The sequence below is a fragment of the Panthera tigris genome, chromosome A1 (genome assembly GCF_018350195.1).
Source record: "Panthera tigris isolate Pti1 chromosome A1, P.tigris_Pti1_mat1.1, whole genome shotgun sequence".
In the NCBI taxonomy this organism is placed as follows: Eukaryota; Metazoa; Chordata; class Mammalia; order Carnivora; family Felidae; genus Panthera; species Panthera tigris.
In genome coordinates this window covers 142,446,253-142,472,752 of record NC_056660.1, presented here as the reverse complement: position 1 = coordinate 142,472,752, position 26,500 = coordinate 142,446,253, and the positions used below count along the sequence as shown (strand labels likewise).

The 26,500-nt window shown below is 38.2% G+C and overlaps 1 protein-coding gene and 1 pseudogene across 1 annotated transcript in view; one reads left to right on the top strand and one right to left on the bottom strand.

The window, feature by feature from the left end:
* Nucleotides 1-26,500, bottom strand: part of JMY (junction mediating and regulatory protein, p53 cofactor) — a 94,489-nt gene that overhangs the window by 44,691 nt on the left and 23,298 nt on the right. The window contains 1 exon segment of the mRNA XM_007079982.3: nt 9,443-9,616. Coding sequence (XP_007080044.2) covers nt 9,443-9,616 — 174 coding nt within the window.
* On the top strand, nt 23,463-24,632 carry LOC102955688 (annotated as a pseudogene).

Here is a 26,500-nt window from a genome sequence, read left to right as displayed (position 1 = left end):
TAGGTTGGTACAGAAGAGGGGAGGAGAGAAGATACAACTTGGCTGCTTTTAGATAGTAGGATGACAAACCATTTAGAAAGACTCAATAAGTAAACATTTTTTAAAAAGTAGCCAGGGTTAGTGTGGTCATGGTGAAAACAGGCAGAAACTCACATACTGCTGGTAGAACTATAAGCTCATGAAAAACTTCTCTGGGAAGTGTTTTATGATACCATACTCATGGACAGTATTTTTTAAAATACCATTTTCTTACCTATTTAAGAAAATGTCTTCAAAGAATAATAACTAAAAATGTTAATTGCAGTGCTGTTCAAAATAAAAAAATGTGTTCCAAATATCTAATAATAGAGAATGTTACTTATGATACACCTATAAAACAATTATGTACAAAAATAATGCTTATGAAGTTTTTAATAAAGGAAAATGAATGTTTTAATATTAAGACAAATCAAATCAGACATAATTTCAACTACATAAAATAATGTCCAGAAAAAAAAGAGAAAATATGTAGAATGTATTACTGATATCTTTTGTCTGATTATGGGTGACTATTTTTCTTCCTGTTTAAAATTTGTACTTTCCAAATCTTTATTGTATCTGTGTTGCTTTTACAATCATAAACTAAAAGGGTTCAAAACCATACCAACTAGACAAGCTGAAGGTTTGTATCCCAGAGGTTTCCTACTTCTGGCCAAGCAAATAATGAGCTCCTGTTTTCATATATGAGGACCAGCAAGAGGCAAAATTCTAAGACTTACCTCTTTTTTCCAGTGTGTGTAGGAGGGAGGGGAAGTGGAGATATGATCAGAACCTAAATGTCTTCCTTAATAGTTGGAAAACAGAATTTTGTGAGCTCCATTTCTGGAACTACAAAAATAGTGCCCAGTATAGACAATTAACTCAGTAGCAAAAGTTTAGATTCTTGATACTGGATTCCCTACTCACCTGGACTCGATTTTTTAAACTCACAGAAAACGATTACTCTATCTCCAATCACATACTGCTAAAGTTAAACATATATACTACTGGATGTGTTTTTTTTTGTTTTTTTTTTTTTAAGACTTTACTATGGCTAATATTTGGATTCATTCAATTATCTAACTTGAATAAAGAACCCACTGTACTGGGTGCTTCAGGGGAAATACTGTGAGGCACACAATCTCCTCCTAAGAAACTGAACAATCTAATTGGAGGGTGGGGTAAGCAAAGATATCTGTGATGTAGAGATCTGTCTTCAAATTAGCAGACCTGGGTCTGCTATTTATTAAGTGGGAGACCTTTGACAAAATCACTTAACATTCAATTATTCGTTCAAAATGATGACATGCTGTTTTCCCAGTGCCAGCATCATACCAGACACTAGGGACAGCAATATGTATTCAGCCTAGTTGAAGACAGAGGAACCGCAATAAAGAATTACAACAGAGTATGAAAAAATATCATGATCAAGTATACCTAAGATACCATGGCAAGCACCAGCTGTGCAGGGTGCAGTACTGAGTCTGGGAACAAAATTTCTAAAAGGAATTGTAAGTAAATTCTTAACAAATAAGTAGAATTTTATCCAAGTATTAAAAATGGTGAAGGATGTCTCTGAAAAAGAATAAAGGTATTTAAGACCTTTAAGAAAAATCAAAGGTTTGGAGGGAGAGAACTCATTTAGCTGTTTAGATCAGGATATACTTTACTGAGGTTCAAAACTACAGAGGGCTTTTTGAAAGAGGGGTATGATTTTGAGAGATACATATGGAATATATATACAGAAAGAGAACCACCCAAAAGGCCTACTGGAGGCAAGAATTAATCTCAGCAGAAGCCTAGAGGCAGTTTAAGTTCAGTGTGTGGTCACAGACAGTCCAGCATGGTTGCAGTTTAGGTAAAATAGATAAAAATAATGGGAGATAAGAATAGTGAAGGAGGTTGTGATCACTATTAGGGGGTCTTTAAATTTAAATGTCAGGCAAAGGAGTTTATAGGTGGTTTGACAGGCTAAAGGAAACCACTGTGGGATTCTTAGCAGTAAGTGGTATATTTAGACATTAGCTCACATAAAAGGCCCCCAAAAGGGGCACCTGGGTAGCTCAGTAGGTTAAGCACCCAACTCTGGATTTTGGCTCAGGTCATGATCTCACAGTTCATGGGATCAAGCCCTACACTGGGCTCTCAGCTGATAGCACAGAGTCTGTTTGAGATTCTCTCTGCCCTCTCCACCACCCCCCCCCCTTGTTGGCATGGGGGCACACACTCTCCCTCAAAAATAATTTAAATAATTAACTTAAGGGGGGAACCAGAAGACTTGTTATATATCCAACAAAACCATCAAGGTTTGTGCTTTGTTACAATTACCTCTGATTTTAAAACACTCAAATTAAAAGGCTTAAGATTAACATTCACAAGATTGGAATAGAGATTTAATATGTTGAATACTGCAGCCAAATTTTTAACGTTTACTCAGTACATTACGTTGGAAGTCCTTTTCTCTCTTTTTTTTTTTTTTAGTTTATTTTAATGTTTATTTTTGAAGGAGAGAGAGAGCAAGCGCAATCAGGGGAGGGTAGAGAGAGAGGGAAACAAAGAATCCGAAAGGCTCCAGGATTTGAGCTGTCAGCACAGAGCCTGACATGGGGCTCAAACTCACAAACCTGTGAGATCATGGCCTGAGCTGAAGTTGGATGATTAACCAACTGAGCCACCCAGGCTCCCCTAGAAATTCTTTTCAAAGACATGATTAAACTTTGTGCCCTTTAAAGGACTTGGTTTATCGTACCTAAGGCCATTGCTAGGTTACTAGGGTTTTTTTTTTCTAACTTTAAAAGTTTGAAGATGTGTGTAAATTCTTGTCTATCAGTTCCCAAGTTCATCCTTATGCCTTTTGATGCTGGGGTTAGGGCTCTGTAAACCACATTTAAGCCTTGTCAATACAAAGGGTTTAAGGAGGGAGAAGACATATGCTTCTTCCTACATTTATCACTTGACTTTCTTGTTTGCTACTCCCCTGAGTATCACCACTGACTCACATCTTCATTCCAGCATCTGCAATTACTTCCTGAAGCAGTTAACAGAATCCAGTTTATAGTTTCTCACCCTTAGTAGAACTAGCCTCACTTTGTGGCCCCTAAGGCCATCCAGCACCAGCCTACCCTATTCTTAGAAATATGGGTCTCTCCACTGAGCTCAGACACATGAGCACTTGACAAGCAATGCTACCTACCCCAGACTTCAACTCCACACAGTCCATTCTCTGTGCTAAAGTTAAAACTACCATCTCTTTCCTGTGTGCCGAAGCCACGAGTAGTGGCTGTTTTTGCAACTGTTAGCTCTCATATTTTAGAGTTATATTCTTAACTATCTGGGTAACAAGTTTATACCAACTTAACAATTATTCATATTAAGTTCCCTCTGCTGAAATAACTGGCATACTTTCCCAATCAAACCCCTAAAGACACAGCTATGGGATAGAAATTTAATAAATAGAACAGTGTTCAAACTTTAAAAATCTCAGATTAAACAGAAATCCTTTTCACTTGCATTGCTAAATACCATACAGAAGTGAGGAAACTTGCATTACAGCTTTTTAAAGAGAAAAAAAATTTAAAAATCTGGTGGTAATTATTTGAAGACAACTTGTGCTTTGTTGAATTATCTTTACCTTCACTGTACAGGTATATTCAAATATACACAACACAAACACGTTCACTATGCTTCTTTAATGCTGTTTAAAGGACTTCTGAAACTCAGTAGTTAATGCTGCAGACTTTTTAAAAGTATTATTATAGTTTATTGTACTGAAGACATTAAGCCAGGATACTAAGTTCTTTTCCTAACTTGGCAAGTTTGAAAATGTACGGCATTGGTCAGCTGGATCATGTGCTAAAAACAATGACATCTCTATTTTCAATTTCAGAGCTAGAAAGAAAACAGTGCCTGTTTTTAAAATGGAAAAAAAGTATGCGTCAGTTTAGGTAGCTATAGTGAGACTAATTTATAAATACAAATTTCTTGGTATCAATTACTTATTATGAAGTGCATCACTTCCTTGGATACTGGGTTTTATATGAGAAACTTAAGTGGTATTCTTGTCCACTGCTGAATTAGTGACTCAAGAAGAGGGGGAAAAGAAAACAAAATCTCCAATTCTCAGATGAAACAGATGCCAAGATCAACCTGTATAAATACTGATGTAGTAGTACCTTTAACACAAATTTTCCAAGCCCAGGAATCATGTGAATGTGACTAAGATAAACAAAATGAGGGGAACCTGGGTGGCTCAGTCGGTTAAGGGTCTGACCTCAGCTCAGAGCATGATCTCATGGTTCAAGCCCCACATCAGGCTCTGAGCTGACAGCTCGGAGCCTGCTTCAGATTCTATGGTTCCATTTCTCTCTGCCCCTCCCCTGCTCTTGCTCTCTTTCTCTCTCAAAAATAAAAAAGCACTAAAAAAAATTTTTTTTAATTAAAAAAAAAAAAACCTTTTAAATGAGATTAGATTTGGAAGCATTTGCTCACGTATTTTTATATACAAAGTAAATACTAAATGTGACATTCTCAGGAACAAGCATGAAATGATAGTTTTAAGGTGAGAAAATTAAAAGCAAAGAAGAGAAAGAAAAAGTAGCTCAGGTAAGAGATAAGTACCCTAATGCACATTGATGGCATAATATAGTTCACAGTTGGCATGCTTACAGTATATAGTTGTCCAATAGCGTAAAAACTGAACCCTGCACAAAGCACCCAGTCAAAGGGGGCACAGAGTGGTGACTCAAATTTAGCGCATCTTTTTGCCAAGCCATATACTGCTGCATATGCCCAGAAGAGGGCCCTTTTCTAACTTGTCTGCTAGAATATGGGCTGGGGAATGTGTATCTATTTTACATGAAGACACCTACAGATCTGCTTGGTCCTGGGGGAAAGGAAAGGGAGGAAGAGCACATTTAAGATACACGTAGGACACAATTGGCAAAACAAAGTGCCTGGCTACAAAGGGGAGAGAAGCATGGAGGATGCCTTCAAGATCCTAGTTTATTTACTTTCAGCAAGTATTAAAAGTTGGCCAAGGGGCGCCTGGGTGGCTCAGTTGGTTGAGCATTCGACTTTAGCTCAAGTCATGATCTTACTACTCATGAATTCAAGCCCTGCCGTCAGGCTCTGTGCTGACAGCTCACAGCTAGGAGCCTGGAGCCTGCTTCAGAGTCTGTGTCTCTCTGCCCCTCCCCCAACCCTGCTCATGTGCACTAGTGCTGTCAAATATAAACATTAAAAATATATATAAAAATAAAAGTTGGCCAATGTGTTTGAAGTGCTTTTAGCTAACTCACAAAGACAATAGGCCAACTCAGTAACTGACCTTGACTCATTATTATGCATGGTTTAAACATCTATATAGAATCATCTAGATTGAATCTCACTCTGCAGATGCAGAAAAACTAAGGCCCAGAGAGATTTTAACTTTGAGTTCAGTGTGTTCCTTCCCTTAGCTGTTTTAAGTTCTTTTAAACTTATGGTTCTCAAACTTCAGTACGTATCATAAACGCCTGGAAGTCTTGTTAAAGATTGCTGAGCCCCTCAGTGGAGTTTCAGTAGAGATCTGACCTAAGGACAGAAATCTGTATTTGTAACAAGGTTCCAGGTGATACTGATGCAACTAGTCTGGGGTTGTAGTTTTCAAAACCAATGTTTTTAAGTTTATCCATTTTGAAAGAGAAAGAGGGAGAGAGCTAGGAAAGGGCAGAAAAGGGGAGAGAGACAGAATGGCAATTCCAAGCAGGCACTGCACTTTCAGCACAGAGCACGATGTGGGGCTCAAACTCTTGAACTGTGAGATTATGACCGGAACCAAAGTCGGACGCTTTACCAACTGAGCCACACTGGCACCCCAAATCCTATTTATAGAGTATGTTTCATGAATATGTTCTAGATGTTTTGTGGCGTAAGAGAATTACTGAAAAATCTATATTAATTGCCATTTATGTAAATACAACTAAAACTATATTACAGTATATTTAATATAATACATAACTATTATAATTTTAAACATAAAAACATATAAACACATTATATACTCAGGGTGCCAAGTTAACTTTTCTATCACACTTTAATATGTAAGTCAATGAAAGCACTGGAAATTACCTTCTTTCTAAAGAATCTAGGGGGGCACCTGGGTGGGTCAGTCAGGTTAAGCAAGTGACTTCAGCTCAGGTGGTGATCTCTTTGTGAGTTCAAGCCTCACACCGAGATCTCTGCTGTCAGCACAGAGCCCACTTTGGATCCTGTGTCCTCTTCCCTCTGCCCTTCTCCTGTTTGTGCACACTCTCAGAAATATTTATTTAAAAAATATTAATAAATAATCTAGAGAGCAAAGGTCAAACTCCACAGGATCCTTTAGTGTTCTAGCCCCTGACCAACTTTCCTCTAACTTCCTGCAAACCCTTAGACCCATGACATAGCAAACAATTTACACCCTGTGGTATAACTAAAACAGCAAGCTTTGCAGTCAAACACACATGTGTTTCAATCTCAGTTACGCTATTTACTGGCATCCACCAATGATGCCAGGTGATAGTGAAGCCTTGGTAATTTCCTCAATAATTCATTTCGACTAAAACCATAAACACATGCCTATTCACTGTACCATTTCTGTTTTTATCTTTATCTGGAATAATCTCTATTCCAATCTCCACTGCATACATATATATCCCCTTCCTGCTGAATTCTTATTTAATCTTCAGGGGTTAAGTTCTCTATATAATCTTTCATTATATCTTTAGGTAGTTTTGATCACTCCAGTTTGTGTGCCTCTACATCAACTTTTACACGGTGCTCATTTTCCTATTTAAAAGAAAAAATCACCTTAAGTTATAATTTATGTATAACAAAATGTTCCCGATTTTTAAGTATAAATTTTGATGAAATTTCACAAGTTTAAATATCCATGGAACCATTACAATCAAAATTTAGACCTATCAATCACCCTAAGGATGCTGTTATACCTGTTCCCTCTCAGTCAATCTCCACCGCTCCACTCCCAGGCAACAAATGTTAAGCTTTCTGTTGATGTAGATCAGAACTATCATGTCCAGAATTTCACATAAATAGATTCATACAGTTCACACTGTGTCTTTTGTTCAGTATCATTTTGTCAACTATTTTATGCATTCTCTGTACACCCAAGAAACAACCACCACAATCGAGATAAAGAACATTTCTATCACCTCCAAAAGATTGCCCACGCCCCTTTGCCATCCATCCCTTCACACCAGTATATACTCCTTTGTATTTGGCTTCTTTGACTTAGCAAGATGTGAGGTTTATCCATGTTGTTGTGCCTATCGATAGTTAATTCCTTTGCGTTGCTGAGTATTATTCTCATATGGAAATACCACATTTTGCTTATCCATTCACCTGTTGATGGTTATCTGGACTTGTTCCTTAGAGGCTGTGAAGGTGGCATGAGTATTAGTGTATAGGCCTTTTTTGTGAACAGAGGTTTTCATTTCTCTTGTATAAATAACTAGGATTTGAACAGCTGAGTTGTAAGGTATGTATACATTTAACTTTGAAGAAACAGCCAAACTGTTTTCCAAAGTAATTTTACCAATATAAAATGTGCTAGCAATCTAAGAATTCCAGTTACTCTACACCTCACCAGCCCTTTCAAGTGCCAGAGCTTATTAAAATGTTTATTGAGAGAGAGAGAGAGAGAGAGAGAGCGCGCGCGCCCCCCCTCTCCCCTGCAGGGGGTAGGGCACATAGAGCCAAGAGAAAATTCCAAGCCGGCTCTGTACTGACAGCAGAGCCCAACACGGGGCTCAATATCATGAACTGTGAGACCATGACCTGAGCCAAAATCACTCAGTCATCCAGACACCCCAGAATTTTTAACTGTATTTATTCTAATAGGTGTGTATCTCATTATGGCTTTCAATAAGTAACTAGATAAGTAAATCAAGTCTTTAAGTCTATTTATTTTGAGAGAGAAACACAGCACAAGTGGAGGAGGGATAGGGGGGTGGGGAAAGAGACACTCCCAAGCAGGCTCTGCACTGACAGTAGAGAGCCTGATGAGGAGATGGAACTCAGGAACCTGGGAGATCATGACCCTGAGCCAAAATCAGAGAGTCAGACACTTAACTGACTGAGCCATGCAGATGCTGTCTTTAAGTGTTCTTTAAATATTTCTCCCAGTCTGTGGCTTGTCTTTTCATTTTCTTAACAATCTTTCAAAAAGTAGAAGTCTTTAATTTTGGTGAATTCCAACCTATCAATTTTTAGTTTACGGGTTCAAGGTTTCTAAATCCTGTCTACATGAACTTTTACCTTTCCTTCCTCCAAATTGTGAAAACTTTCTTCTGTTTTCTTATATAAGTTTTAGAACATGAGATTTTATGCTTAGGTCTAAGATGGCTTTCAAATTAATTTTTGTATAGGATATAAAGATTGAGATCGATTTTTATATATGGGTATACAGTTCTTCTAGTAACCATTTGTTGGAAATGGTTACTCCCAAATTGCTTTCTTAACCTGATGGAAAACTAACTTACTATATAACCATGCATCTATTTCTGGGTTCTAGTCTATTCATTTGATTTACATTTCTATCCTAAGCCAATACTACAATGTCTGGAATTCTCTAGCTTTTTAATTTTAAAAACAATTTTTTAAAATTTGGAATTCTCTAGCTTTTTACTAAGCTTTGAAATCAGGTAACAGAGGTCCCTAGGTGGCTCAGTGGGTTAAGCATCCAATTCTTGGTTTTGGCTCAGGTCATGATCTCGCAGTTCATGAGTTCAAACCCTACCATCGGGCTCCATGCTGGCAGTGCAGAGCCTGCTTGGATTCTCTCTCTCCCTCTCCCCCACTCATTCTGTCTCTCTCAAAATAAATACATATTTAAAAAAAAATTTTTTTTTAAAGAAATTAGGGGCGCTGAGTGGTGCAGTTGGTTAAGCATCTGACTTTGGCTCAGGTCATGATCTCATGGCTCGTGAGTTCAAGCATCTTCTCTCTCTCTCAAAATAAATAAAAAGTAACTAAGTAACTAACTAACTAACTAAACTAACTAACTAACATCTTCCCAGAAAAACTGTTCCCAAAACTTCTGGTAAGGAAGCTTAAGGCTATACAGTTCCCAAAGCATTCAACAGGAGGAATAGAAGGAGAAGAAAAGTACAAGAAAATGGGAGGAAGATGGGGATTTCTCAATGTATCTATAACTTTACTTTCTAGACTCTTCTCATCCCCGGGTACTTAACAGAATTGCCTCTGAGATTCTTTAAAATGAGGTGCTCAGGCTGTATAGAATCTCGACCTAGCAAAATAGAATCTCTGGGGAGGAAGGACCACCTATCAGTACTTTTAAAAAGCTCCTCTTATAATTAAGATGGATGGCCAGCCAGGCTGAGACTATAAAACAGGCAGGCTACTGTGTAGGTTAAAAAAAAAATACCTTTATCTGCTGTCTCCGTAGCATGGCAAGTTCTCTCATGTCTCGGAACGGCTGTAGTAAATACTGATATAGTTCAGTTGTGGCTTCTGCAAGGCTGCTATACGCTTCATCCTCCATTTGATACAAGTCCAGAAGCTCAACCATGCTTTCTGTATTCTTGTGCTTATCCAACAGCTGTGGAACAAGAAAGTTTTATTATAAAGAAATCTGATTATAATAGCCTATAAACATTTGCTTTTAACTCCCTCTCTTATCATCTTACGACCCTGGAATATTGAAACACAGATGGAACGAAAGGGACTAAATGCTTTTCATAACTCATCTCCATGCCCCAAGATGTGTTACTACTCAAGACCACGGCCTCAATCAGCTTTTCAAACTGCTCTCAGTTTTTCATAACTGAAAAAACTCTCTGAAAAAAGCTCTCAGCTTTTCATAACTCATCTCCATGCCCCAAGATGTGTTACTACTCAAGACCATGGCCTCAATCAGCTTTTCAATACTGCTCTCAGTATTATTCCTGTTGTATTTCCTGGGACTCCATACTATCTATCCACCTAGGCTTATATCCTTACAAAATTTTTCCCCACCTATGTCATAGCTTTCTCTGTTTTTATATTAAAAAAAAAAAAAAAAAAAAAAAAAAAGGGAGGTGGGGAGTCACATGGATGGCTCAGTCAGTTAAGCGTCCAATTTTGGCTCAGGTCCTTCCTGATTTTGCAGTTAGTGAGTTTGAGCCCTGAATCACACTCTGCGGTCAGCACAGAGCCTGCTTGGAATCTTCTGCCTCATGCTCTTTCTGTCCATCTCCCACTTGCTCGCTCTCTCTCGCTCAAAAATAAATTAAAAAAATGTTTTTCATTGCTAATATACACAGTAGTTAGTTATCAACCCCTGGCAATATTATTTACTAATTTCCCCAAATCTCCTTGCCACTCTGCTCCTCCTCCCAGTTTGGAACATTCCCAAATTAACTTTTGATAGCACAATGTAAGAATTAGAGAACTCAGTGACTCATTAAAAAGGAGTAACATCTGAACCATAGGGGTCCCAGAAGATGAAGAGAGAGAAAAAGGGGCAGAAGGTTTATGTGAGCAAATTATACAGGAAAACTTTCCTAATCTGGAGAAGGACACAGATGTCAAAATCCAAGAAGTACATAGAACTCCCACTAGATTCAACAAAAAATGACAATCAACAAGGCATACATATCATAGTCAAATTTCCAAAAAACACAGACAAAGAAAGAATTATGAAAGCAGCAAGGGAAAAAAAAGTCCTTAAACTATAAAGAAGACAGATCAGGTTCACAGCAGACCTATCCACAGAAACTTGGCAGGACAAAAACAGGAGTGGCAGGATGTATTCAACGTGCTGAATCGGAAAAATACGCAGCCAAGAATTCTTAATCCAGCAAGACTGTCATTCAAAACAGAGAGAGCAAAAGTTTCCCAAATGAAAACTAAAGGAATTTGTGACCACTAAACCAGCTCTAGAAGAAATTTTAAGGGGGACGCTTTGAGTCGAAAAAAGACAAAACAAAAAAGACCAAAAGCAACAAAGACTAGAAAGCACCAGGGAACATCATCAGAAACACCAACTCAACAGGCAACACAATGGTGCTAAATTCGTATTTTTCAGTACTCACCCTAAATGTCAATGGACTAAATAAATGCTCCACTGAAAAGACACAGGGTATCAAAATGGATAACAAAACAAGCTGTTTATATTATTTTTTTTTTTCAACGTTTTTTATTTATTTTTGGGACAGAGAGAGACAGAGCATGAACGGGGGAGGGTCAGAGAGAGAGGGAGACACAGAATCGGAAACAGGCTCCAGGCTCCGAGCCATCAGCCCAGAGCCTGGCCAGAGCCTGACGCGGGGCTCGAACTCACGGACCGCGAGATCGTGACCTGGCTGAAGTCGGACGCTTAACCGACTGTGCCACCCAGGCGCCCCCAAAACAAGCTGTTTAAAAGAGACTCATTTTAGACCTGTAGATTAAAAGTAAGTGCATAGAGACCCAGCTATCATGCTAATGGTTGTCAAAAGAAAGCTGGTATAGGCATATTTACATCAGACAAACTAGATTTTTAAATAAAGACTGTAACAAGAGATTAAGAAAGGCATTATATCATAAGGGGCCTATCCACCAAAAATATCTAATAATTGTAAATATTTATGCCCCCAACGCCGAAGCACCCAAATATATAAATCAATTAATCACAAACATAAAGAAACTCATTGTGGGGCGCCTGGGTGGCTCGTTCGTTGGGCAACTGACTTCAGCTCGGGTCATAATGTTACGGATCATGAGTTCGAGCTCCGCGTCGGGCTCTGTGCTGACAGCTGAGAACCTGGAGCCTGCTTCGGATTCTGTGTCTCCCCCTCTCTCTCCCCCTTCCCTGCTCACGCTCTGTGTCTCTTTGTCTCTCAATAACAAACATTAAAAAAAAATGTTTTTAATAAAATAAAAATAAAGAAACTCATTGATAATAATACAATAACAATAGGGGACTTCAACACTTCACTTACAACAATGGACATATCATCTAAGCAAAAAGTCAACAAAGAAACAATGGCTTTGAATGACACACGGGACCAGATGGACTTAAGAGATATATTCAGAGCATTTCATCCTAAAGCAGAATACACATTTTTTGAGTACACATGGAACATTCTCCAGAATAGATCACATACTGGTACAAAAATCAGCCTCAACAAGTACAAAAAAATCAAGATCATACCTTACATATTTTCAGACCACAACACTGTGAAACTCGAAATTAACCACTAGAAAAAATTTGGAAAAACCATGAATACTTGAAGATTAAAGAACATCCTACTAAAGAATGAATGGGTTACCCAATAAATTAAAGTGCTAATTAAAAAGTACATGGAAGCCAATGAAAATGAAAACATGACAGCCCAAAACCTCTTGGATGCAGCAAAGGTGGGCATTAAGAGGGAAGTATATAGCAATCCAGGCCTTCCTAAAGAAGAAATAAAGGTCTCAAATACACAAACTAACCTTACACGTAAAAAAAACTGGAAAAAGAAGAGCAAATAAAGCCAAAAAACGAGCAGAGAAAGAGAAGTAATAAAGATTAGAGCAGAAATCAACAATATCAAAAACAAAAACAAACAAAAACCAGTAGAACACATCAATGAAACCAGGAGCTGATTCTTTGAAAGAATTAACAAAATTGATAAAACCCTACCCAGTTTGATCCAACAGAAAAAGGAAAGGACCTCAATAAATAAAATCACGAATGAAAGAGGAGAGATCACAAACAACACTGCAGAAATACAAATGATAGTAAGAGAATATCATGAGCAAATATATGCCAAAAAATTGGGCAATCTAGAAGAAATGGACAAATTCCTAGAAACATATGAACTACCAAAACTGAAACAGGAAGAAACAAAATTTGAACAGACCCATAACCAGTAAAGAAACTGAATCAGTAAATCTCCAAACAAGAGTTCAGGGCCAGATGGCTTCCCAGAGGAATTCTACCAAAAATTTAAAGAGGAATTAACACCTATTCTTTTGAAGCTGTTCCAAAAAAACAGAAATGGAAGGAAAGCTTCCAAACTCATTTCTACGAGGCCAGCATTAACTTGATTTCAAATGCAGACCAAGACCTCACTAAAAAGGGGAAATACAGACTAACTTCCCTGATGAACATGGATGCAAAAATTCTCAACAAGACACTAGCAAAACAGATCCAATAATACACTAAAAGAATTATTCACCACGATCAAGTGGGATCTATTCCTGGAATGTAGGGCTGGTTCAGTATCTGCACATCAATGTGATACACCACATTAATTTTAAAAAAGGTTAAGAACCATATGATCCTCTCAATAGAGAGTGAGCATTTGATAAAACCCAGCAAGCTTTCTTGACAAAAACTGCTGATAAAGTAGGGATAGAAGGATCATACCTCCAGATCATAAAAGCCATATACAAAAGACCCACCACTAGTATCATCCTCAATGGGGGAAAAACAGAACTTTCCCCTAAGGTCAGCTACACCACAGGGATGTCCACACTCGCCACTGTTATTCAACATAGTATTGGAAGTCTTAGTCTCAGCAATCAGGCAACACAAAGAAATAAAAGGCATCCAAATCATCAAGGAGGAAGTCAAACTTTCACACTTCGCAGAAGACATGATACTCTATGTGGAAAACCCAGAAGAGTCCACCCAAAACCTGCTAGAACCAATACATGAATTCAGCAAAGTCGCAGGATATAAAATCAATGTACAGAAACTGGTTGTATATCTAAACAATGATGAAGGAGAAAGAGCAATCAAGGAATTGATCCCATTTACAACTGCAGAGCCTCAGGCTACACAGCTTTCTAGACTACTCACTCCACAAAGACTGACTACTGTGCAGAGTTACACTGGTAGTGGACAGCAGAAGAAAATCCTAACTTCAATTTCCAGGACTAGCACAGGCCCTCTCTCATTCTCCATTGTGCCTGTTTTGTCCTTCCTCTTCTTCATTCCCTTTATCTGCCTGGGCCTTCTTGGCATCACTTAGCACAGTAACTAAAGTTACTACAAGAACTAAAATTAGGCTTGGAGGCATCTGGCTGACTCATTGGAGGAGCGTGTGACTCCTGATCTCAGGGTTATGGATTTGAGCCCCATGTTAGGTGTAGAGATTACTTTAAAAAACAAAAACAAAAACAAAAACATAAACTTTAATTTTTTAAAATGTTTATTTTAATTTTGAGAGAGACAGAGACAGAGCATGAGCAGGGGAGGGGCACAGACAGACGGAGACACAGAACCTGAAGCAGACTCAGATGGGGGGGGGGGGGGAGGGAGAAGGGGGCTGAACTTGGGAATGGGGAGATCATGACCTGAGCTGAAGTTGAATACTTAACTGACTGAACCACCCAGGTGCCCCTACACTTTCTTTGTTTTATCTCCCTGAGATCTACCAGATTCTAAATGAAGACTGGCCAAAACCCTTTGTGTTTCTGGCAGAGAATGAGTAGTGTGGCCATTCTGCAATATGCTCAGGGATCATTCCATCTTAACAAGGCCTGTCCTCAAGAAAAACTATTTTACCATAGCCTTATGTACTAGGGTTTCACCAGACCCTAAATGACCTAGGGAAGAGAAATGCTCAACTCCTGTCTCACTAAGGAGTGGGGGTTGAGAAGTGGGATACTGAGAAGCACTTGTGAAAGTAATAGTCCCAGGGTACAGACAGGTTAAAAAGTATTCGTAAGTCTGTGATTAGCACTTCCCCTAATTCCTTACCGTTGCATCAGCAGACCTCCCGTGTAAAAGGAGAATAAAACCAAAAAAATTTCATACCTTAGGTTTTTATTTAAGAACTAACTAGGGAAGGAGCACCTGGGTGGCTCAGTCAATTAAGTGTCTGACTTTGGCTCAGATCACAATCTCACGGTTTGTGGGTTCAAGCCCCGCGTCGGGCTCTGTGTAAACAGCTCAGAATGTGGAGCCTGCTTCAGATTCTGTCTCTCCCCATCTCTCTGCTCCTCACCTGACTCTCTCTCTCTCTCAAAAATTAACAAACATTTAAAAAATTTAGAAGAACAAAATTACAGGGCATATTAGAAGTACAGTTTGAAGAGATAGAGCAAGCATCAAGACCATATGCAGGTATAGCAGGGATATGGGAACTATCAGACTGGGAATTGAAACTATAACTGATATGCTAAGGGAACTAATGGAAAGGCAGACAACATTCAAGAATGAACATATGAAATGTAAGCAGAGAGTTGGAAATACTAAGAATCAAAAGGAAATAAAATGAAAAAATATGTTTGGGGTACCTAGGTAGCTCAGTTGGTTAAGCATCCAACTCTCTTTTTTTTTTTAATTTTTATTTATTTTGAGAGAGTGTGAGCAGAAGGACAGAGAGAGACACACACAGAATCCAAAGCAGGCTCCAGGCAACTAACAGATAACAGTTTGCTCAAAATAGTAGCCATAATATATCCAGCAATTACATCTTATGCATTAATAAGATAAATTAAAAAAAAAAAAACAAACGACAGAAATGTTAAAAGGGACAGGAGGGAAGAACTGGGAACACCTTGTTACCAGGAACCTGTGCTACAATATGAAGTGCAACAGCACTATTTGAAAGAAAGCTTGGTTAGTATTGCAAATGTATATCCCAAAATTGAATGCAAGCACTAAAAAAAGTTTAAAAAAGTATCACAGATATGCTAAATTAAGGATATACTAATTGATAAAAAACCAGAATATAAGATGCTTAATTAATACCAGAATGCTCAAATAGCGGAAGATGGATAAAAGAAAAAAACAACATGGCAATAAACAGAAAATAGTAACAGGAGAGATATTACTCCAACTGTATCAATAATCATTTTAAACATCGATGTTTAAAATACACCAATTAAAAGACACTGTCAGGTGAATATAAAAACAAGATCCAACTATATGTTGTATAGAAGAAACTCACTTTAAATACACACACAGATAGGTTAAGGTGATAAAAACATACCATGCTAACACTAATCAAAAGAAAGTTGCAGTAGTTATACTACTTTCGACAAAGCAGACCTTGGAGCAAGGAAAATTATCAGAAAAAGGAGATCGGATAGAACTACAAGGCTATGATACTTGGAGACTTCAAGACCCCTTTATCAATAAGGACAGAGCCAACAGTCAGAAAATCAGTAAGGATATAGGTGAACTCAACAGCACCATGAATCAACTGGACATAATTGACATCTATTAACTACTTCATCCAACATATTCTTCTTGAGCTCACATGGAACATTTACCAAGACAGATCACATTCTGGGCCTAAAACACACCGTAACAAATTTGAAAGAAGTCACATGAAGTATGCTCTCAGACTAAAATGAAATTAAACTAGAAATCACTAACAGAAATATTGCTGGAAATCCCTAAAATACCTGGAAATTAAAGAACATGTATTTTTTTTTTAATGTTTATTTATTTTTGAGACAGAGAGACAGAGCATAAACGGGTGAGGGTCAGAGAGAGAAGGAGACACAGAATCCGAAGCAGGCTCCAGGCTCTGAGCTGCCAGCACAGAGCCCGACGCGGGGCTCGAACTCACGGACCGTGAGATCATGACCTGAGCCGAAGTCGGACGCTTAACCAACTGAGCCACCCAGGCGCCCCAAAGAACATAATTTTAAACAGTAGCTGGATCAAAGAAAGTCAAGAGAAATTTTAAAATACTTTTAACTAAATGAAAACAATTTATCAAAAATTCTGGGATGCATTAAAGGTGCTTAGAGGAAAGTTTATAGCACCGAATGCATGTATTACAAAAGTCTAAATCCAATAATCTAAGCCTTCACCTTAGAAAACCAAAAAAGCAAATTATAATTTTAAGAGTACATACGAATAAAATTTAGAGTTTAAATCAGTGAAATTAAAACGGGGAAATCAATAGAGAACAATGAACAAAAAAACTCTGGTTCTTTGAAAACATCAATAAAGTTGATAAACCTTTATCAAGGTTAGCAAAGAAAAAGAAAACAGTTACTAGAAAAATGGACATAACTACTGCTGCCATGAACTTTAAAAGGAATATTAAGATCTCTATGCCCACAAATTCAACAACCTAGGTGAAATGGATGAATTCCTTAAAAGATACACTCTAATAAAATTCACACCCAACAACAGATAATCAGAATAGGCCTATTACATACTCAAGAAGTTGAATTTATAATCAGTAACCTTCCAAATTAGAAAATACCAAGTCCAGACAGGTTCACTGGTAAATTCTCCCAATCAAAACATTACGAGAAAACTATAGATCAACATCGCTTATGAATGTAGATGCAAAAATCCTCAACAAAGTATTAGGGAGGTATATCCAACACTCAATAAGAAGATTATATATTACAACCAAATGTGATTTATTACAGGTATGCAAGACTAGTTCAACATTTTAAAAAAACCAATCAATGTAACCCATCACATTACAGTCTAAAGAAAAAAAAAAATCATATGACATCAACAGATGCAGGAAAAGTAGTGGAAAAAACCCAACACCATTCATGAAAAACACCACTAGCATACTAGGAATATAGGGAAACTTCCTTAACTTGATAAAGAACAACAAAAAACCTACAGCTAACATTTTTAACTGTGATAAACTAGATGCTTTCCCACAAGGGACAAGGCAAGGATGTCCCCGCGCATCATTCCTATTTAACATTGTACTGGCAGTCCTAGCTAATGCAATTAAGGAAAGAAATAAAACACATACAGATTAGGAAGAAACAACTGTCTTTATGTGGATGACACTGCTGTGTAGAAAATCCAAAGGACGAGACAAAACAAAAACAAAAACAAAAAATCCCACAAAACACAAAACCTTCCACATATCATTTACATTAGCAATAAAAAAAATGAAATACATGTCAATCAATGCACAAGACCTGTATGAGCAAAGTCACACAACTTTGATTAAGGAACTCAAAGAACAAGACAAATGGAAAAATATTCCACATATATGGATTGGAAGATTTCTGTTGTCAAGATGTCAGTTCTTTCCATCTTGATCTGTATAGACTAAATGCAATGCCAATCAAAGTATCATCAAGTTATTTTGCAGACATTAATACGCCAATTCTATAGTTTATACAGAAAGGCAAAACACCCAGAACAGCCAACCCAATATTAAAAAACAAAGTCAGAGAACTGACACTATACAACTTCATTAGTCACTAGAAAGCTACAGTAATCTAGACAGTGTGGTAATGAAAACACATCAACAGAGGAGAGTCCAAAACAAACCCACAGTCCAGTAAACTTTGACAAAGGAGCAAAGGCAATTCAATGAAGAAGAGTCTTTTCAACAAATGGTACAGAAACAAATGGGCATGTACAAGCAAAAGAGGGGGGGGGCTTATACCTTGCACAAAAATTAATGCAAAATGGACCATGCAAAACTATAAAACTCCTAGAAAATAGGAGAAAATCTTGGTGACCTTGGGTTTGACCGATGTTTTAGACATAACACTAAAAGCACAATCCATGAAGAAAAAAATTATTAAGCTAGACTTTGCTAAAACTAGTAACTTCTACAAAAGACCTACAAAAGAATGAAAACACAAGCTACAGACTGGGAGAAAACGCTTGCAGAATACATTTCTGATAAAACACTGTCATGCAAAATATACAAAAAAAACCCCTCCCAAACTCAACATTAAGAAAGCAACCCAGCAGTTTGAATAGTGGTGCGATGAAGTAGGAGGTGGGATCTCCCTGGCTATCTGACTAGTCTTTTCTCTGCCTTGTTTGAGCTTGAGCAGAATTTGAGATGGTAAGGCTGGGAAGGATTCCGGAAAGGCCAAGACAAAGGTGGTACCTCAACTGGCAGGAAATGCATCAAAAGACTTGAAGGTAAAGTGTATTACCCCTCATCACTTGCAACTTGTTATCCGTGGAGATGAGGAATTCTCTCACCAAAGCTATAATTGCTGGTGGTGGTGTCATTCCACACATCCACATATCTCTGATTGGGAAGAAAGGACAACAGAAGACTGTTTCAAGGATGCCTGGATTCCTTATTATCTCAGGATTCTAAATATTCTTATCTGAGGACTCTAAATACTTTTTTTTTTTTTTTTTTTTTTAACGTTTATTTTTGAGACAGAGAGAGACAGAACATGAACGGGGGAGGGTCAGAGAGAGGGAGACACAGAATCTGAAACAGGCTCCAGGCTCTGAGCTGTCAGCACAGAGCCCGACTCGGGGCTCGAACTCACTGACCGCGAGATCATGACCTGAGCTGAAGTCGGCCGCTCAACCGACTGAGCCACCCAGGCGCCCCTCTAAATACTCTTAATAGCTGTCCAGTGTTGGTGATTCCAGTGGACTGTATCTCTGTGAAAACACAATTTTGCCTTTTTATATTGTGCAAGTTGGAAGTTTAATTAGCTTTCCAACCAACCAAATTTCTGCATTCGAGTCTTAACCATCCATATTTAAGTGTCACTGGGGTTTCAAAGAAGCTACTGATTCTGAAGTAGTGGGTTTTGATTGAGTTGACTGTTTTTAAAAAACTGTTTGGATTTTAATTGTGATGCAGAAGTTATAGTAACAAACATTTGGTTTCGTACAGACATATTTCCACTCCAGTGGATAAGCTCAATAAAGGTCATATCCCAAACTAAAAAAAAAAAAAAAGGCAACCCAATTTAAAAATGAGCAAAAGATCTGAAAACACCTCAGGGCACCTGGGCGGCTGAGGTGGTTAAGTGTCTGACTCTTGGTTTCAGCTCAGGTCATGATCTCAGTTTGTGGGTTCAAGACCCATTTTGGGCTCTGTGCTGACACTACAGAGCCTGCTTGGGATTCTCTGTCTCCCTCTCTCTGCCCTCCTCCACTCACATTGTCTGTGTCTCTCTCAAAATAAATAAACAAACTAAAAAAGAACTTCCAAATTAAAAAATAAAAAAATCTTAAAAAAAAAAAAAAAAGATCTGAAGATATCTCATCAAATAAGATATACAGATGTCAGGTAAGCAGAGGAGATGTTCAATATCATACTATCATTTGGGATCTACAAATTAGACCAGTGAGATGCCACTACAGATCTGACAACACCAAATACTGGCAAGGAGGTGGAGCAATCAGAATTCCCACTCACTGCTGGTGGTAATGTATTCTTATCATCTGTTTTTAGGCATGTGCACATCAAGGATTATTAGATCTTCTTAGAGAATTAACCCTTTCATTATTATGTAATTCTCTTGATCCTTCATAATTTTCCTTGCTCCAAAGTCTGCTTTGTCTCAAATTAATATACCTACTTCACATTAATATAGCTACTTTAGCTTTCCTTTGGTAAGTGGTAGCATGGTATTTCTCAGAAAACTAAATATATTCTCACCATATAATCCAGCAATCCTGCTCCTTGATATTTACCAAAATGAGATGAAAACCTAAATCCAAACAAAACCTGCACATAAGTATTATAGGAGCTTTATTCATAAATGGAAACTTGGAAGCAAGAGATATCTTCCAATAAGTAAATGGATAAATAAACTGCGATACATCCATATACTGGAATACTCATTCAACAATTTAAAAAAATGAGCTGTCAAACTACAAAGACGGGGAGGAACCTTAGATACATACTGGTAAGTGACAAGAAGTCAATCTGAAAAGGCTACATATTGTCTGATTCCAATTACACGACATTCTGGAAAAAGCAAAACATGGAGACAGTAAAAAATCATCATCATCATCATCATCAACACTAGTTGCCAGGAGTTGGAGATGTAGCACACCCCAATGAATGAATAAGGGAAACATGGAATTTTCAGAGCAGCGAAAGTGTTCTTTCTGTATAATGTTGTAATGGTAGATACAGACATTCTGCACTTATCAGAATTGCATAACACAAAGAATGAACTCTAATGTAAACTATGCACTTTAATAACAGGGGAGACTGTGGACAGGAGGGGAATAAATGAGAACTCTATTTTCTGCTCAATTTTTCAGTAAACCTAAAATTGATATAAAGCAAAGCCTATTAATTTTTAACTGATACAAACCTTTTTTAAGAGACAGAAAGCCTTGGGGCGCCTGGGTGGCGCAGTCGGTTAAGCGTCCGACTTCAGCCAGGTCACGATCTCGCGGTCCGTGAGTTCGAGCCCCGCGTCAGGCTCTGGGCTGATGGCTCGGAGCCTGGAGCCTGTTTCCGATTCTGTGTCTCCCTCTCTCTCTGCCCCTCCCCCGTTCATGCTCTGTCTCTCTCTGCCCCAAAAATAAATAAAAAACGTTGAAAAAAAAAAAAATTAAAAAAAAAAAGAGACAGAAAGCCAAAATCAAGTTGGATACTCAACCGAGCCACGAAAATACCCCTAAAGACAATTTTGTATTTCACCGTATGTGTGCTTATTTTTAAAGTAAAACAACAACAAAAAAAAGATTTAAAAATAAATTCATAATAACCTATTAACACTGATTTTCATCTCTGCTAAGTCCTATTATTTCATAAGGTGATCAGATCAATGTCTTTTTCCGCTTTGTTAACAAGTAATTTTTACTTGTTTGGTTTTGTTAGTTTGTTTTAATATAAGTCAACTAGAACAAAAACAATCAACTCAGATATCAGTGACTAAACCGGTAACATATATGGGGCACCTAGGTGGCTGAGTAACTTAAGCATTCAATTTTGGCTCAGGTCATAATCTGTGGTTCCCAAGTTTGAGCCCCGCGTCGGGCTTTGTGCTGACAGCAAGCCTGGAACTTGTTTCAGATTCTGTATCTCCCTCTCTCTCTGCCCCTCCCCACCTCAAAAGTAAACAAACATTAAAAAAATTAAACTGATAATATATAAATGATTTAAAGATGTGGAAAGAAGCCAGGCCAAGTGGGATCTTGCTTTATGCTGAAAGCGAAGAGCTATCATTAAAGGTTTTTTGTTTTATTTTTCCCTCTCAAGACCTCTCTGGTTACAAGAAAATATCAGGGAATACTTTCCCAAGTAAAAGAACCTTATCTGTGCTCTGAATGATGAAAAGACAAACTAGACAAAGTGGGAAGGGAAGACTGGGTCAGAAAGACAGAGAGGAACATCCATGGAGATCATAAAACATGGTTAACAAACTGGAGAATAGAAAGGGAGAACACAATGGAAGAATTCTGGAGACACTAACAGACCCGGCTAGCCTTGAGTTATACAATGACAGTGAGAAAATATTGGAAGGGGGTACCAGTGTGCATGCAGAGGGATCAGTTCACAGGCTCCTAGATGAGTCCATGAAAGTTGGTGGAAGCTTACATTTTGGGGTAGAGAAAAACAAGATTCAAGAAATGCTTTGGAAATAAAAATCAACAGTACTTGGGCAAAGACTACTAGGCTTCTGACACTAATTGAGACAAACAAAGGAAGAGAGCCAAGTTTTTAGAGGCAATGATTAACAGATTCAGAGACACTATATCCAAATTGTTTTAGATATGCAAGAGGAGAGGTCATATAGGGGATGTACAACATCCAAGATAAACTATCTTTAAGAGGTCTAAAATCTAGGAGTACCTGAATGGCTCAGTCGGTTGAGCATCTGACTTTGGCTCAGGTCATCATCTCACAGTTCATGGGTTCAAGCCCGGCACTGGACTCTGTGCTGACAGCTCACAGCCTGAAGCCTGCCAAGGATTGTGTGTCTCTCTTTGTGCCCCTCCCCTGCTCGTGCTGTCTCTCTCAAAAATAAACATTAAAAAAAAATTTTTTTTAAGTCTAAAATCTAAATAGGGAAGCAAAGCAACAGATATAAAAGTAAAATACTGATTATTAAAGACAGTAAAATTTTAGAGAAAAGATGGATTAGATAGAGGAGGCTAGAGCAGTTGGAAAAGTTGTTCTAAAGCTAGGATTTGAACTGGGTCTTGAAGGATGGGAAGTGCTGGGTAGGTGAAGGAGAGCACCCCAGACTTGAGAAATCATGTGAATAAAAGCATCTCAGATGAGAATTCTGGGTAGGATGAATGAGGTAACCAAGTGTTATGTTCCCTGAAGTCTACTTACAAGATACACACTAGGGAAAAGAGCATCACACTGAGTCTGTAAATGCAGCACATTCCAAAGAGCAGTGAAACCATCTATGGAATAGGAATAAAGAATGTTGTCTGTGGTCAATTCGCCCTCTTTAATTTTTAGTTGGCAGAGTTCAACTTAGCTAAATAATCATATTTAAATGATGGTCATTTAGTACCTTGGTACTCAAAATATGCTCTGTGACTAGCAACACCAGCATCATGTGCAAACTTTTTAGGAATACAGAACCCCAGGGGCTACTCCAGATCCACAGAATCAGAATCTGCATTTTAGTTAAGATTGTCATGTGTTGAGCTGCACACCAAAGTTTGAGAAACTCTGCTTCCGTAACTAACCTTAATATACCCATATTAACAACATGAGGCAGAAGCATAAGTGAGCGGCAGGGCCGGCTGATGGTAACAAGGCTGAGAGGCTGTTCACAGAGCAAGTTGAAGGTGAATGCCAGAGGAATTTAGATCTCAGCTAAAGAGTATTCCAGTAACTCAACTTTCCACAAGTGGACCTTCTGAAAGTCATGATCTTCTTCAAAAAGATCTTCCTTGTGAGAAAAACAAACTTTTGCCCAGTTATCCTCTTGAATTACCAGAATAAAATCTCCAGTTCAACCAAGATAAAATGAATTTCCCAAACTCAGAAACATGCAGGATCTATTTGCTCCACCATAATTACAAATGGAATTCAAGGCAGGATAGTGGATTCAGCCTCTTCCATTTAAGATCAAACCTTTCACTGACGATTTTGAGGGGTAATGATGAGACTACTGGATTTGAAGATATTAATGACCCATCAGAAAGCTAACTAATGGCTAACATTAAGAACTCAGGCAACAACAGATGTTGGCGAGGATGCGGAGAAAGAGGATCTCTTTTGCATTGTTGGTGGCAATGCAAGCTGGTGCAGCCACTCTGGAAAACAGTATGGAGGTTCCTCAAAAAACTAAAAAGAGAACTACCCTATGACCCAGCAATTGCACTACTAGGCATTTATCCAAGGGATACAGGTGTGCTGTTTCGAGGGGACACATGCACCCCCATTTTTATAGCAGCACTATCAACAATGGCCGAAGTATGGAAAGAGCCCAAATGTCCATCGATGGATGAATGGATAAAAAAGATGTGGTATACACACACACACACACACACACACACACACACACACACACACACACACACACACAATGGAGTAGTACTCGGCAATCAAAAAGAATGAAATCTTGCCATTTGCAACTACGTGGATGGAACTGGAGGACATTATGCTAAGTGAAATTAGTCAGAGAAAGACAAATAACATATGACTTCACTCATATGAGGACTTTAAGAGACAAAACAGATGAACCTAAGGGAAGGGAAGCAAAAGTAATATAAAAACAGGGAGGGGGACAAAGTATAAGAGACTCATAAATATGGAGAACACAGGGTTACTGGAGAGGGTGTGGGAGGGGGCATGGGCTAAATAGGTAAGGGGCATTAAGGAATCTACTCCTGAAACCATTGTTGCACTATATGCTAACTAATTTGGATGTAAAATTTAAAAAATAATATAAATAAATAAATAAATAGTGAACTAATGGGAGAATCACACTTGATGATGGAATGTAAACTTGGTTAACTGTCGTCTATTGTGCCATTCATGAAATCAGAGGGGCAGCATCTTGCTTGTGTTCACAAACACAACATTAAAACCGAGACACAAGAAAAAATGAACAATAACATGAGGTTAAATGTCTCTGTAGTTATACAGACAATGGCAGATCTATTTTTTTTTTTTTAAGGTTTTATTTTATTTTTTGAGAGACAGATCATGAGCAGGGGAGGGGCAGAGAGAGAAGGAGACACAGAATCTGAAGCAGGCTCCAGACTGTGAGCTGTCACCACATGGCCGGACATGGGGCTCAAACCCACAAACAGGGTATCATGACCAAAGCCGAAATCGGACAACCAAATGAGCCACCCCCACGCCCCTAAATTTTCTTTAATCAAAAATTTTCCCTCTCATTTACTATTAGATCAATTAGCACTATAGGCATACCTCTTTTATTTATTGTGCTTCCCTTCACTATACTTCAGGTATTTTTGCTTTTAACAAATTCAAGGTTTGTGGCACTCCTGTATCATTCAAGTCTATCAGTGCCGTTTTTACAACAGCATGTACTTCATGTCGGTCATATTTTGGTAATTTTCACATTACTTCAAGGTTTTCCATTATTATTATCTTTGTTAGGTGATCTGTGATCAGCACTTTTGGATGTTGTTACTGTAATTGTTTTGGGGCACCATGAACCACACCCGCACAAGATGGTGAACCGAACTGATAAATGTTGTATGTTCTGAGTGCTCTACCAACTGGCCAACCCCCCAACTTTCTGCCTCTCCTCAGGCCTCCCTATTCCGAGACACATCAATACAGAAATTAGCCTAATTAATAGCCCTACAATGGTTTCAGGGTGTTCAAATGAACAGTCACATGTTTCTCACTTTAAATCAAATGCGAGAAATGATTAAGCTTAATCAAGAAGGCATGTTGAACACCAAGAGTGACCTCTCACAGTTAGCCAACTTGTGAATGTAAAGAAAGACTTAATAAAGGAAATTAAAAGCACTATTCCAGTGAACACACCAATGATAAGCAAAATAGCCTTACTGATATACAGAAAACTTTTAGTGGCCTGAGTAGATCAAACCAGTCACAACATTCACTTAAGCCAAAGCCTAAATCCAGACAAAGCCCTAACTCTTTTTAATTCTTTGAAGGCTGAGAGACATAAGGAAGCTGCAGAAGAGCAGTCTGAAGCTAGCAGAGGTTGATTTTCATAAGGTTTAAGGAGAGAAGCAGTCTCTCTCATAATATAAAGGTTCAAGGTGAAGCAGAAAGTATGCACATAGAAGTTACAGTAAGTTGTCCAGAAGATCCAGCTAAGTAAATCATGAAGGTGGCTACTTAAACAACAGAGTCCCAATACAGACAAACAGTCTTAGATTGTTACATTAGAAGAAGATGCCTTCTGGGACTTTCATAGCTAGGGAAGAGAACTTAGTGCCTGGCTTCAAAGTTTCAAAGGATAGACAGACTAACTTTCTTGTTAACAGTTAATGCAGCTGGTTGAAGCCAATGCTCACTTCACTTACCATTCCCAAAATACCAGGGCCCTTAAGAATTATGGTAGATCTACTCTGTGCAAATGCCAAAGTGTAGCCTGGATGACAACACATCTATTGATAATACGGTTTACTGAGTACTTTAACCTCACTGCTTAAAATATCTTCTGCTCAGAAAAAACAATTCCTTTCACAACATTGCACATGGACAATGCACCTGTCACCTATGAGTTCTCATGGAGATGAACAGTGAGATTAATATACTTTTCATGCCTGCTAACACTACATCCATTCTGCAGCCCATGAATTAACGAGTAATTTTGACTTTCAAGTCTTATTCTTTAAGAACTACGTTTCACAAGACTATAGTGGCAAAAGATA